Source organism: Salmo salar, chromosome ssa04, assembly GCF_905237065.1.
Source record: "Salmo salar chromosome ssa04, Ssal_v3.1, whole genome shotgun sequence".
Taxonomy (NCBI): Eukaryota; Metazoa; Chordata; class Actinopteri; order Salmoniformes; family Salmonidae; genus Salmo; species Salmo salar.
In genome coordinates this window covers 9,419,466-9,432,960 of record NC_059445.1, presented here as the reverse complement: position 1 = coordinate 9,432,960, position 13,495 = coordinate 9,419,466, and the positions used below count along the sequence as shown (strand labels likewise).

General features: G+C 45.0%; 1 protein-coding gene across 3 annotated transcripts in view; it reads left to right on the top strand.

Annotated features, from left to right (window-relative positions):
* Positions 1–13,495, top strand: part of LOC106602190 (microtubule-associated tumor suppressor 1 homolog) — an 83,611-nt gene that overhangs the window by 24,875 nt on the left and 45,241 nt on the right. For all 3 annotated transcript variants that reach the window (XM_045716428.1, XM_045716427.1, XM_045716429.1), the window contains 2 exons: positions 1,986–3,922; positions 5,264–5,498. In XM_045716428.1, coding sequence (XP_045572384.1) covers positions 2,348–3,922; positions 5,264–5,498 — 1,810 coding nt within the window. In that variant the 5' untranslated portion in view covers positions 1,986–2,347. The remainder of the gene's footprint in view (positions 1–1,985; positions 3,923–5,263; positions 5,499–13,495) is intronic.

Genomic DNA, 13,495 nt, shown 5'->3' with positions numbered 1-13,495 from the left:
TTTGAAGCTGGTGTACAAAAGTAAAAGACTAAACTTAAATCCGGGAAGCATAGAAATACCACACATAGAACACATCTACCGCTTCGACTTCGATGCGAATGACCGATCTATAAATTACATTTCTATGTGAATTTGGTCAGGTCGCCCAAAAAGTTACATATTGCAGCTTTAAGAACTAATCACATACCATGTCAACCTGACAAGTATTGGGTTGGTTGATGATTTTTTGAGTGTGCAGTAGGTTGTTGTTGGAGTGAATAGGGGTAGAGTTTTATCGAGAACACGCTAGGTAAGGCAGTACTATCGGTTACTCTCACTGTTGTCTAGGTGTAGTAGTGAGCTCAGTCTCTATAGGCTTCCTATTGTCACTGGGCCATTCATTGGTGAAGCACTGTCCTGGATATGAAAATAAAACTCATCCTTTTTAATAGCCCCTCTCATTCTCACTCTGACCCAGATTAACACACACACTCTGACAGGCAGGCAGGTGGGATTCTTTTAGCCTGTATACCACAAGCTATCTGTCTTAGTTTTTGGATATGGAGCTGCAGTTTGTTCCTCGTTTAGACCAAGCTCTCGCATCGTGTTCCCAGAGGACTGCTAGGTAAATGGAGGTTCCTCTCTCTCTCTCTCTCCGGATCTTTCCCTCTCAGGAACCTGCTGCATATCTGTTGTTTACGTGGAAAAAGCATAGTGACTCCATCTGGTGTTTCAGTATCTCAGCAAGCGAACACTTTCCCCTTCATCGTTATCATGTGCACAAGATCTGGGGTGTGTTCATTCAACAAAAAAACAAGTGTTTCTTATTGGACAAGTTCAGGCCGCCCTGCCATGTTTCAGTCTGTTTTCTGATGTTTGGTGCCTAATGAATGCCACCCTGATCTTTTCTGTTTCTCCACTTAATTCAGTTTAGTCTCTGCATTCACCCTTGTACTGTAGAGTTGTGGGCACGTCCCAAACGGCACTATAGCAGTTTTCCCCAACTCCAGTCCTCCAGTACCCTAAACAGCACACATGTTTGTTGTAGTCCCCCAGACAAACTCACCTGGTTCAGCTCATTGAGGGCTTGATGATTGGTTGACACGTTGAATCAGATGTGGTTGTCCTGGGCTACAGCAGAAATGTGTCCTGTTAGGGGTACTGGAGTTGGGAAACACTTCCCTACACCACTACCTTTGAGAGCCCTATGGGGCCTGCTAAAAAGTAGTGCACTAAAAGGGGAATAGGGTGCCATTGGGATGCACTCTACTGTAAGTCTATGGCCTTTCTAACATTGCCTAAACTTCAACAGAGCTATTGTTTGTAGCTTTTATGAAAGGACATTTCTGGAACGGTTATGGTGAGGCTCTTTGTAGTGCTCACACCTCCCTGTCAATACTACAGAGACCAACTTGCGTCTTTATTTTCCCCTTGGTAATTAGTATCAAAGCCAGTTTCATTAATTACGGACAATATTTCATCCTAAGATGGTTGACCTTATTGGTTTGAATGGCAACAGATTCTTAACTCCATATGAATGACTTTTAGTGGAAACTATGATGGCTTCCTGCGTATTGTAATGCCATCTACTGTATGAACGGCAGGGTATCAGTTGTTTGAAAGTCCTTCCAAGACGAAAGGTTTTTGAATTTGGGATTCAAGCATTACATGAGTTTCCACATCATAACTAATTAGGTTATGTTGGTACACTGTGTGCTTTTGTTGAAATGTTTTGTGTTGTGGTGCAATTTTTTTGTGGTGTAATATCCAGTTTAATCACTTCCTGTGTTTGACCAACAGAGGGCAGCAGAGTTCTCTCTGTCGCGCTGTCTATTTTTTTGTCTCTGTCTGTCTCTCTGTCTCGCTGTCTTTCAGTCTCTGTTTTATGATACTGTTATGTTCATATCGTAGACACTGTCAAATAATGTATTTTCAGCATTGGAGATAATAAATTGCTTATTGTGATGATATTAATGCCTGTGTTTCCTTGTCGTTGTGTTTTCCAGAGGTTTTCAGAGGAGGAGCTCTGAAGAGTATGGACTCCACTCCAGTGACTGAACTAAAGGGTCAGCTGAAGGGGCCTTAGAATGGGACCACTCCTCACTTCCTCACTTGTCCAAAAGTGCACTTCAATATCTACCTCTCAGTGACTCTCAGTGGCTCCTAGGCCTATAGGGACTGCTGACTACTTATCACTGGTATTGCGTTGATCTGAGTCAGCTTTAATCAATGAAACACCTTGCTCAGTAGACGTCTCCCCACATATATAAACAGTTGTAAGTATGGAGTTCTCCGTGGTTTGACCTTGTTTTGAGGTCTTTAGCAGTTAGCGACATTAGCTTTCCCCACACACTCCCGGAGACCAGAGATGAGTGTGTCTCAGCCCGGGGAACGCGTCCCCGTCGGGGGCATGAACGGCTCCGGAATGAGGCTCCCCCTCCTTCGTACCGGCGACCAAAATGGCAATGCCTTTCCTGTCTCCTCTTCCTCCTCCTCTTCCTCCCCAGACTCCCTGCAGAGTCTGAGCAGCCTGGACGTCGACATGGAATGCGTGATGTCGACCCAAATCAAAATGGCCGCTATCTCACCCGCTGGCGAACTGCCTCAGACAGAGTTCTCGGAATCCAACGACAACTCTGTGTCCGTCTACGTGGACGCTGATGAGGACTCCTGGAACGACAACCAGACCCTCGCCATGAGCATTGCTGGGATACGAGAGCGTAGCAACGGTAGCCAAGGCGATCTCCATGACAACGTTAGCAGTGTGGCGAGCAACAGCGGTGGGAGAAGGGACTCTTCTCCGGACTCGGCGGCCACGGAGATCCCCGGTGACGATGATGATGTTGAAGATGATGAGGAAGCGTCGTTCCTGTCGGTGAGCTCGGACATGGTGATGAGGAGAATCAGCCTGAGCGACTCGGAGCGGCTCCCCAGCAGCGGGGTGTCCATCCTGGAGGACTCGGACACGGCCTCCCCCTCCACCACGGCTCCCATCCAGGCTCCACACTCCGCCCCATTGCCTGACCTCTGTAAGGGCCTCGAGGGGAGGAAGAGTCCTCATGCTGGGACCGTCACCATGGAACTCCAGAACCTCCAGACCGGGGCTAACAGCTCACCAGATCTGCCCGATAGAGAGGCGCTTCAGGTGGGGGTGGATCTGCCCGAGGAGGCCTGCACTCTGGATATTCTCCCCATGGTGGAGGCAGCGGACACCGAGCCTGGTGTGGCTCTAGAGGTTCTTCTCAGTGAGACTATAGTGTCTCCAGGTTCTGAAGGCTTCACTGTATTCTCCCAGACCTCCACCTCAGTACTAGTCTCCAAGGGTGTGGATTTGGCAGTGCCCCCCTTTACCGTTCCCCAGTCTCCAAACAAAGGGTCCAAAGGTGCGAGCCCCGGCTTCCACAAGACCAAGGAACACCCGTGTGCAACTCGGGTCAAACCGAACGCCACCATCGCCAAGACAGCGGTCACCACGACATCCAAACCTGGTAGGACCGACGTCAAGAGGTTCCCCAAACCCGACCTGAAGAACGTCAAGTCTAAGGTCATGTCCAGGCCCGCCTCTACAACCAGAACAGCCAATCAGACGCAGGGAAAAACTGCTCCGGCCAATGAAAAGAAAGCCCCAGACGGAGTCAAAAGGCAAAGGTCGTCTTTGTGTCAAACCAAAGTAGCTTCTCTGAAGCAGAGCTCCAAACCCAGACCCAATCAAAACGCAGAGCCCAGAGTCTCTAACCAATCCGAGAAGAGGAGGAAGGACACTTTAGCCAATGGCATTCGCTCCACCTCCAGCAGCTCTCTGGGTTCAGAGTTGGCTGTGGACGGGCACCAGAGGACCCCTGTGGAGGGTCTCCCAAATGGAGAAGAGGAGGGTACTACAGAGGACACCACAGAGGGAGCAGGGGGTGAGACACCTGTAGAACAAAGGAGAAGCAACGGCACAGTAAGTAGCCCACACTGTGTGTGTGTGTGTGTGTGTGTGTGTGTGTGTGTGTGTGTGTGTGTGTGTGTGTGTGTGTGTGTGTGTGTGTGTGTGTGTGTGTGAGGGGGGGGTTGTTCTATTTTCGGCCCTGTTTGAATAGTTTGAAAATCTTTCATTCGTTCCTCCCTCTCTTCCTTGATGTAATCACTGATCTGCATGTCACATGATATAAGACCACACACCAGACTGCCCTCACCCAATTCAACTTGGCCAGATCAGTGACTTCCTCCAAGAAGTTAGGAAGGATGTATTTTTAGTATCCACAACAGGGCCTGTTAGTGAACTGACTGAGATTTCCAGTCACCAGGAACATACTGTACTTTATCAGGATGATATGACGCGTGTATAGACCAAGCCCAAGGCTGGTTTCATCTCTAAACGGTGGGAGCAGTGGTTTTAGGTGAGGGAGTGGTTTGTTGTTGGTATTTTGCCTTTAAAACCTTTGACAGGTTTCAACTCTTCCTGTGTTTGTGAGTGGCGTGATTGAATAGTTCCTCAGGCAAGTCTGGCTGCGAGCATGTCATCACATGATTTAACTATGGTGTTATTCAGGCTTAAGTAATCCATGGCTAAAGGAGGGCTTTGGGTTTACATGTAAACTGTATCATTCACTGCAGTAAACTGTATCATTCACTGCAGTAAACTGTATCATTCACTGCAGTATACTGCTGAACATTGAACACAGTTTTGGGGTTCTGTTGAATGACAACATAAAATGCAGCGAGTCCATTTTTTTTGTTGGAATGTCTTGACGTGTGTGTGTGTGTGTGTGTGTGTGTGACACGTCGGTTGTTGAATATTCCGCCACATTCTATTCTCAGTTTGAAACAGATTTGTTTCTCAGACACTTCTCATATGAAGGCAAAAGCCATTTGTCAAACTGTTCGGAACAGCGTAAGAATAGTCTGAACATTTATAGTAGTCAAGTCTTTTCTTTGACAACTCTCCGGCAAACTCACTCCATATGTGCCCTGTGTTTACAGAAGACGAAAGAGGGGGAGGAAATAAAGAGGGAGGGAATAAAGAGGGAGAGAGAAACTGGTCCCTGCAGTGAATCCCAGAGGGAATGTAGTACAATAGCAACTTTTTTACCTCAGAGTTCCAGCCTACTCCTATTTCCTCTCTCTCTCTCTCTCTCTCTCTCTCTCCTCCCCCTCCTTCTCACTCCTCCTGCCTGTGTGCGTCTACTTCCACATTTCTGCCTACGACTCTGGAATGGCCAACACCATGGTCTCGGTGCGCAGCTCCGAGCTGGGCCCAATGGGCTGGGACGCGGTAACTAAACGACAGCTCTTTCTGCAGAAGGTCTCCTCCAAGCTGGGGCCCTCATCGGTCAGGCAGCTGCCCCAGGTCAAGGGCAGGGGGGCCGGGGGAGCGAGCAACACCGGGGGACCCTCCCTGTCTCCCACCTCTCCAGCTCCAGAAGGAGGGAGTTTTGGCTCCAGGCTGCCCCCTCCCGCTCCTCCTACGACGGGGAAGGACAGCCAGACCACTGGGAGTGTGTCTCCACCGAGAGGACGACCAAGTCAGCCAGCTGGTGACTACACACACACACACACACACACACACACACACACACACACACACACACGCCTTTCTATCTGTCAGCAACTTGATAAAGTGTATAAATGACAAAGTGTAGAGAACAGACATTGCTGTGTGTGTAGAGACTTGAAACTGTGGGTGCGTGTGTTCGTGCGTGCGTGCGTGCGTGTGTGCGTGCGTGCGTGCGTGCGAGGTGTAGTGGAATGTGAAAGGCATTCTCAGTTCTGCAGTGTCAGCCTGCTCATTTCCTGCTGCTGCAGAGATGAGGGCACTTAAACACACACTCTGGTTTGGGTAAACAAGACACACACTCGTACGTATCACACACACGCACGCTCCATACGCACTCACACACACACACACACACACACACACACACACACACACACATACATACAATCAGAACAAGACAATCAGACAGAAACAAACAAATGGAGCAACAGAGATTGTGTGTGTACGTGTATAACCAGAAGTCCCCCCAAGAATAGTAAACAAACAAAAATTTGACTAATTGGGGACATTTTGTTAGTTCCCACGAGGTCAAATGCTATTTCTATGGGGTTTAGGGTTAAGGTTAGAATTAGTGTTAGGGTTAGAATTAAAGGTCGACTGATTAATCGGCATGGCCGATTTCAAGTTTTCATAACAATCGGTAATCGGCATTTTTGGACACCGATTATGGCCGATTACATTGCACTCCATGAGAAGACTGAGTGGCAGGCTGAGCACCTGTTACGCGAGTGCAGCATCAAAAGGACCTTGTGGCTGCAAGGAGCCAAGGTAAGTTGCTAGCTAGCATTAAACTTATCTTATAAAAAACAATCAACCTTAACATAATCACTAGTTAACTACATATGGTTGATGGTATTACTAGTTTAACTAGCTTGTCCTGCGTTGCAAATAATCAATGCGGTGCCTGTTAATCTATTATCGAATCACAGCCAACTTTGCCAAACGGGTGTTGATTTAACAAGCGCATTTGCGAAAAAAGCACTGTCGTTGCACCAATGTACCTAACCATAAACATCAATGCCTTATACACAAGTATATATTTTTAAACCTGCATATTTAGTTAAAAGAAATTCATGTTACCAGGCAATATTAACTATGGAAATTGTCACTTCTCTTGCGTTCTGTGCAAGCAGAGTGAGGGTATATGCAGCAGTTTGGGCCGCCTGGCTCGTTGCGAACTGTGTGAAGACCATTTCTTCCTAACAAAGACCGTAATTAATTTGCCAGAATTTTACATAATTATGACATGACATTGAAGGTCGCGCAATGTAACACCAATATTTAGACTTAGAGATGCCACCCGTTCGATAAAATACGGAACGGTTCCGTATTTCACTGAAAGAATAAACGTTTTGTTTTTGAAGTGATAGTTTCCGGATTTGACTATTAATGACCTAAGGCTTGTATTTCTGTGTGTTTATTATAATTAAGTATATGATTTGATATTTGATAGAGCAGTCTGACTGAGCGGTGGTATGCAGCAGCAGGCTCATAAGCATTCATTCAAACAGCACTTTCTTGTGTTTGCCAGCAGCTCTTCGCAATGCTTCAAGCACAGCGCTGTTTATGACTTCAAGCCTATAAACTCCCGAGATTAGGCTGGCAATACAATAGTGCCTTTAAGAACATCCAATAGTCAAAGGTATATGAAATACAAATGGTATAGAGAGAAATAGTCCTATAATTCCTATAATAACTACAACCTTAAACTTCTTAACTGGGAATATTGAAGGCTCATGTTAATAGGAACCACCAGCTTTCATATGTTCCCATGTTCTGAGCAAGGAACTTAAACTTTAGCTTTTTTACATGGCACATATTTTCTTCTCAAACACTGTTTTTGCATTATTTAAACCAAATTGAACATGTTTCATAATTGATTTGAGACTAAATGTCTGATTATGACTAAATGATTTTTAAACGCCGATACCGATTAATGGAGGGCCAAAAAAGCCAATACCGAATATTTTTATTTTTTATTTTTTTAAATTATTATAATATATTTTTATATATATATATATATATATATATGTATGTATGTGTATCGGCGTTGAAAAATCATAATCGGTCGACCTCTAGTTAGAATTAGGGTTAGGAGCTATGGTTAGTTTTAGGGTTAGGAGCTAGTGTTAGGTTTAGGGTTAAGGTACGGGTTAGGGGTTAAGGAAAATAGGATTTTGAATGGGACTGAATTGTATGTCCTCACAAGGTTAGCTGCGCAAGAGTGTGTGTGTGTCGATCTCCAGTGTGTTTTTGCTTGGGTCTGTCTCAGTTCTGCGCAGAGTTACATAAGATAACTTGCTCTCTCTCTATTTTCATCTCACTCTCTCTCTCATCATGTTCCCTCACCACATGTAACCTACTGCATCTTTTACAAGCCATTTAAAATGGGAGACTGACTGTGTGCTGTGCGTGTGACCATGCGTGTCTGCGATCTAATTTTACTCTAACTTCCCTCTGTGTGTCCTCAGAGGAAGTTGAAAAGCATATGCAACCCTCTCTCTCTCTCTCTCTCTCGCTCTCTCTTTTTGGGTCTTTCTCTCCTTCCTTTTTTCGGGTCCTCTCTTCCTTCTGCCAGAGGGGTTGGATCTAATGTTTGGTTCTCTTGGTCCCCATACACACAAAAGGCTTTTCTTGTGTGAGGAAATTGAGACTACTGTTAGCGTGACGAGGGTCATTGGGAGTAAGTCCCAAATGCCACCCTATTCCCTATATAGTGCACTGCTTTTGACAAAAGCCATATGAGCCCTGGTAAAAAGTAGTCCACTACATAGGGAATAGGCTGTCTTTTGGGACGTAGTCTTAGTTACGCGAGACATCAACATGTTGTCTTCCATCTAGTCTTCAGATGTAGAAAATGTACGCCTTTCCTATGCACTTCTCAGTGTTTGGTATTCACACACAACGCGCTCTGCAGGTGTGGCTGAATACATTTTCTTCAACCGCTGAAAAGCCTCCCACTTGCTGGCCAACAGATTTTCTCGTGGCATTTTCATTCAATGGGGGTTTCAGTACATTTATCTTAAGCCATCCCTTTAAATACGGTGTATCTTTTGATTTAGAATTCTGTTGACCAACTCACTAGACTATATGGAGAGAACAGGTTCAGAATATTAGGGAACAATGAAAGAAAGCCATCCAAATTGAATGTATTTTCATCTCTGTTTTACATTTACATTTTAGTCATTCAGCAGACGCTTTTATCCAGAGTGACTTACAGGAGCAATTAGGGTTAAGTGCCTTGCTCAATGGCACGTCGGCAGATTTTTCACATAGTCTGGACGGGGACTTGAACCAGCGACCTTTCGGTTAATGGCCCAACGCTCTTAATCGTTAGGCTACCTGCCACCCCGTTTTAGCACCAATTGGCAGATTTTAAAAATAGTCTGATTTTGTCAATTATTTAGGGTTAAGAAAGTATTTGAGTCATAAAACAGGTTTGGAGAGCCTTTAATCAAAAATACTGTGGTTTGATTCATCCTGAAAATTGCCACCTTCAGTTTGTCAACCCATGGTAATGTTGCATGATTAGTGTCCATAGAGTTATAACAGGGAGAATAATGTACAATAGTAGGCTATACCCTCACCTATAGCCTCCACTAACCATCCGGTTCTAACTGTTACGGCTTGGCCTGCACTCCACTCCATAACAGTTTACTTAGCCTACATGTAAAAAAAATATTCATAAATTTGATCAACTGAATCTAATGATCCTCAGCAACCATACGGACGTGACGGCGTTTACAGAGGAAGAAAATGAATGTAAACTAAACAATGGAATTAAATGGAATGATAATATAGACTATACCACCTGAAGGGAACTAACAGTAAATTGGCGGTTGAATATGTGTGGTTATTAGGTCTACTGACGGTCGATACTGTCACGTCCTGACCATAGAAAGCCTTTATTTTCTATGGTAGAGTAGGTCAGGACATGACTAGGGGTTTGTTCTAGTTTATATTTTCTATGTGGGGTTCTAGGTTTGATTTTTATGTTGGTGATTTGTATGATTCCCAATTAGAGGCAGCTGGTAATCATTGTCTCTAATTGGGGATCATACTTAAGTAGAATTCTTTCCACCTGTGGGTTATGGGGTATTGTTTGTTTATGTTTAGTTGCTTGTTTGCTTTAAATTGTAGTCACGGTTCGTTTATTCTTTATTTGTTTTTTGTATTTGCATAAAGCTTCACTTTATAGTAAATTATGTGGAATGCTACTCACGCTGCGCCTTGGTCCGACCATCATTATTATGACGAACGTGACAGATACTGATAGTGGCTAATATTTAACATGATAGAAATAGAAAACAGAGAAAGTCGGGGTAGCCTATAATTAAGACATTCGAGAGTAACCATCCCTGCGAGTTAAAATGCGGTACAATTAAAATTCGGAATAATGCCAAAGCATTTCATAAACTTAACTGTGGGAAAGTTGATTTGTTGATAATGCTTCAGGTTGCTGCCAAGTGACTGGTTTAACGTTTGTCTCCAGCGAATATAATGTAAAATAGATCTAAAACAAGTCATTTATATTTACAATCCCCTGACCCAAACGGATGACTCATTTACCTAGCTCTTATAAATAGCTCTTATCAAGTTGTAAATGACAGTGAATGGAGAATGGTGTTATTTCTGTCTGAAAAAAGAAAGTAGAGTGTTTTTCCACTTGGAACGGGTAGGTAGACAACGGGTAGGGGGGGTTCAATGTAATAGTCCGGTGGCCATTTGATTAATTGTTCAGCAGTCTTATGGCTTGGGGGTAGAAGCTGTTGAGGAGCCTTTTGGTCCTAGACTTGGTGCTCCGGTACCGCTTGCCGTGCGGTAGCAGAGAAAACAGTCTAACTTGGGTGACTGGAGTCTCTGACAATTTTATGGGCTTTCCTCTGACACCGCCTATTATATAGGTCCTGGATTGCAGGAAGCTTGGCCCCAGGGATGTACTGGGCCATTTGCACTACCCTCTGTAGCGCCTTACGTTCAGATGCCAAGCAGTTTCCATACCAGGCAGTGATGCAACCGGTCAGGATGCTCTCGATGGTGCAACTGTAGAACTTTTTGAGGATCTGGGGACTCATGTCAAATCTTTTCAGTCTCCTGAGGGGGAAAAGGTTTTGTCGTGCCCTCTTCACAACTGTCTTGGTGTGTTTGGACCATGATAGTTTGTTAGTGATGTGGACACCAAGGATCTTGAAACACTCGACCCGCTCCACTACAGCCCCATCGATGTTCATGGGGGCCTGTTTAGCCCGTCTTTTCCTGTAGTCCACAATCAGCTCCTTTGTCTTGCTCACATTGAGGGAGAGGTTGTTGTCCTGGCACCACACTGCCAGTTGGTTTGGTGTAAAGAACATTGCCGTACCAGGAGGTGATACAGCCTGACAGGATGCTCTCAATTCTGCATCTGTAAAAGTTTGAGAGGATTTTAGGTGCCAAGCCAAATTTTTTTCAGCCTCCTGAGGTTGAAGAGGCGATGTTGCCTTATCTTCACCACATTGTCTGTGTGGGTGGACCATTTCAGTTGGTCAGTGATGAGTACGCCCAGGAACTTGAATCTTTCCACCTTCTCCACTGCGGTCCATTCGATGTGGATATGGGGGTGCTCCCTCTGCTGTTTCCTGAAGTCCACGGTCATCTCCTTTTTGTTTTGTTGAGTGAGAGGTTATTTTGCTGGCACCACTCTCCCAGAGCCCTCACCGGTCTCGTCGTTGTTGGTAATCAAGCCCACTACTGTTGTGTCGTCTCCAAACTTGATGATTGAGTTGGAGGCGTGCTTGGCCTAATGTCTTATGTGGTTACTGAGGCAACATGCTTGTGTTCAACGACATGCTTGTTCTTGTGTTCATTCTTACCTTGTTGTAAACACTCACCGCAAGGTGAACACACAACTCCTAATGTTGCCTAGGTAACATAAACATGTATATGTGTATCTTCCTAAGACATTCAGGCAATCAACATAAGTTCTCAATTATACACTGAGTGTACAAAACATTATGCTCTTTCCATGACGTAGGCTGACCAGGTGAATCCAGGTGAAAGCTATGATCCGTTATTGATGTCACTTGTTAAATCCACTTCAATCAGTGTAGATGAAGAAGGATTTTTAAGCCTTGAGACATGGATTGTGTATGTGTGCCATTCAGAGGGTGAATGGGCAAGACAAAATATTTAAGTGCCTTTGAACGGGGTATCGTAGTAGGTGCCAGGCACACTGGTTTGTATCAAGAACTGCAGCGATGCTGGGTTTTTCACTCTCTAAAGTTTTCTCGTATGTATCAAGAATGGTCCAACACCCAAAGGACATCCAGCCAACTTGACACAACTGTGGGAAGCATTGGACTCAACATGGGCCAGCATCTCTGTGAAACACTTTCAACACCTTGTACTGTAGAGGACGAATCGAGGCTGTTCTGAGGGCAAAAGGGCAACTCAATATTTGGAAGGTGTTCCTAATGTTTGACAGCTAATACATACTGTATTATACACTCAGTATACCAAAGGGCTATTTTGGTGGTACTGCAGTAATTAAAACGGTACACAGGAGGTCTATTCAGTGGTGTTACTGAACTATCCAACAGCTTGAGCTAGACGTTTCCTGTACACACAGATCCAGGACCAGCTTGCCCTGCTCCAGTCCTAACCCTGACCATCATGAGGGAAACCGTCAAACTGACCATACAGTAGATCATTGTTATCCTACTACTAATCTCTACACAGCAGTGCTCTTCCTCTCTTTCCTGTCTCTGATGAGCAAAGCCGACGGTGGCGAAACCCACAGGTCCACTCAGGGCGTTGTCCTGGATACACATGTACACATCCTTGAGTTTTGACACGCACAAACAACATCTCTGCTATTGTCTCTCTCTCTCACACACACACACACACACACACACACACACACACACACACACACACACACACACACACACACACACACACACACACACACACACACACACACACACACACACAGGGCAGTGGTGTGAAAAGGAAAGAGCCATAGGTCCTTGGGGAGGTGTTCCTACTGATAGGGAAGCATGTTTTGATTAAGTACTGGAAAAAAGAAAAAGGAAAGGAGGAGTGGAGGAGGAGGATGTGTTAGTCCCCACCAAGCCCTCCCCCTCCCCTAGAGAACAGCCCAGGGGTTACCAGACCTGGGTCAATTTAAACTACAGCATTAGGCTCCGTGGGTCATTGACAGACATTGTACCAGACATTGGTCAAATGAATATGTCAGAAAGTATTAGCGTTGTGCGTGTGACTCATCTTGTGTGGGCGCTAAATCCAAACGCAGCTCAAGTATTTGAAAGTATCTGGAATAGCCTTTATGATCCAGGGTCCTGTTCAATATCAGCTAGTAGAAACTATTTGAAACAGAGTGAAACGGGAAAGTACTTAATTAACTTGTACCATAAGACTAAGAATTTAGTTTCCGTGTTTACATTTTTTTTAATTTAACCTTTATTTAACTAGGCACGTGTCGCCACATGTGTTGTTACGTTGTGGCCCACTGAACATGGCCCAGGTCTGCTCTGAGGTGTAAGACTAGCCATGTATCCAGATAGTTCATATCATGTTATTAGACAGTGCTGTTAGCGTCACCGCAGTTTATTATGTTAAGGAGACGCGGCCCAGTCACTACATGGTATTCAGCAACACTACAGGGGCCAGCCAATAGGAACATAACCCCTGTCTCTGTGAAAGACCAACCCTGTTCTATTTCAGAACCTTTGACTGGAGGTCACAAACCTCATTCACCTCACACTGGAGCCAAATCTCTGCACCCTAACCTGTGTGTGTGTGAGAGAGAGAGCTTGTCTAAAACTTGCTGATCCATCAATGTCACCACCCTACAGTATGTCTACTTACTTTGTGCTGATATGGGCACTTCTCTACACGCCTCTCTGTATGTACGCAGTGCCAGGGGGGGTTCGCTCTCTCCCTGTCTCTCTGTCTCTCCCTGTCTCTCTCTCTCTCTCT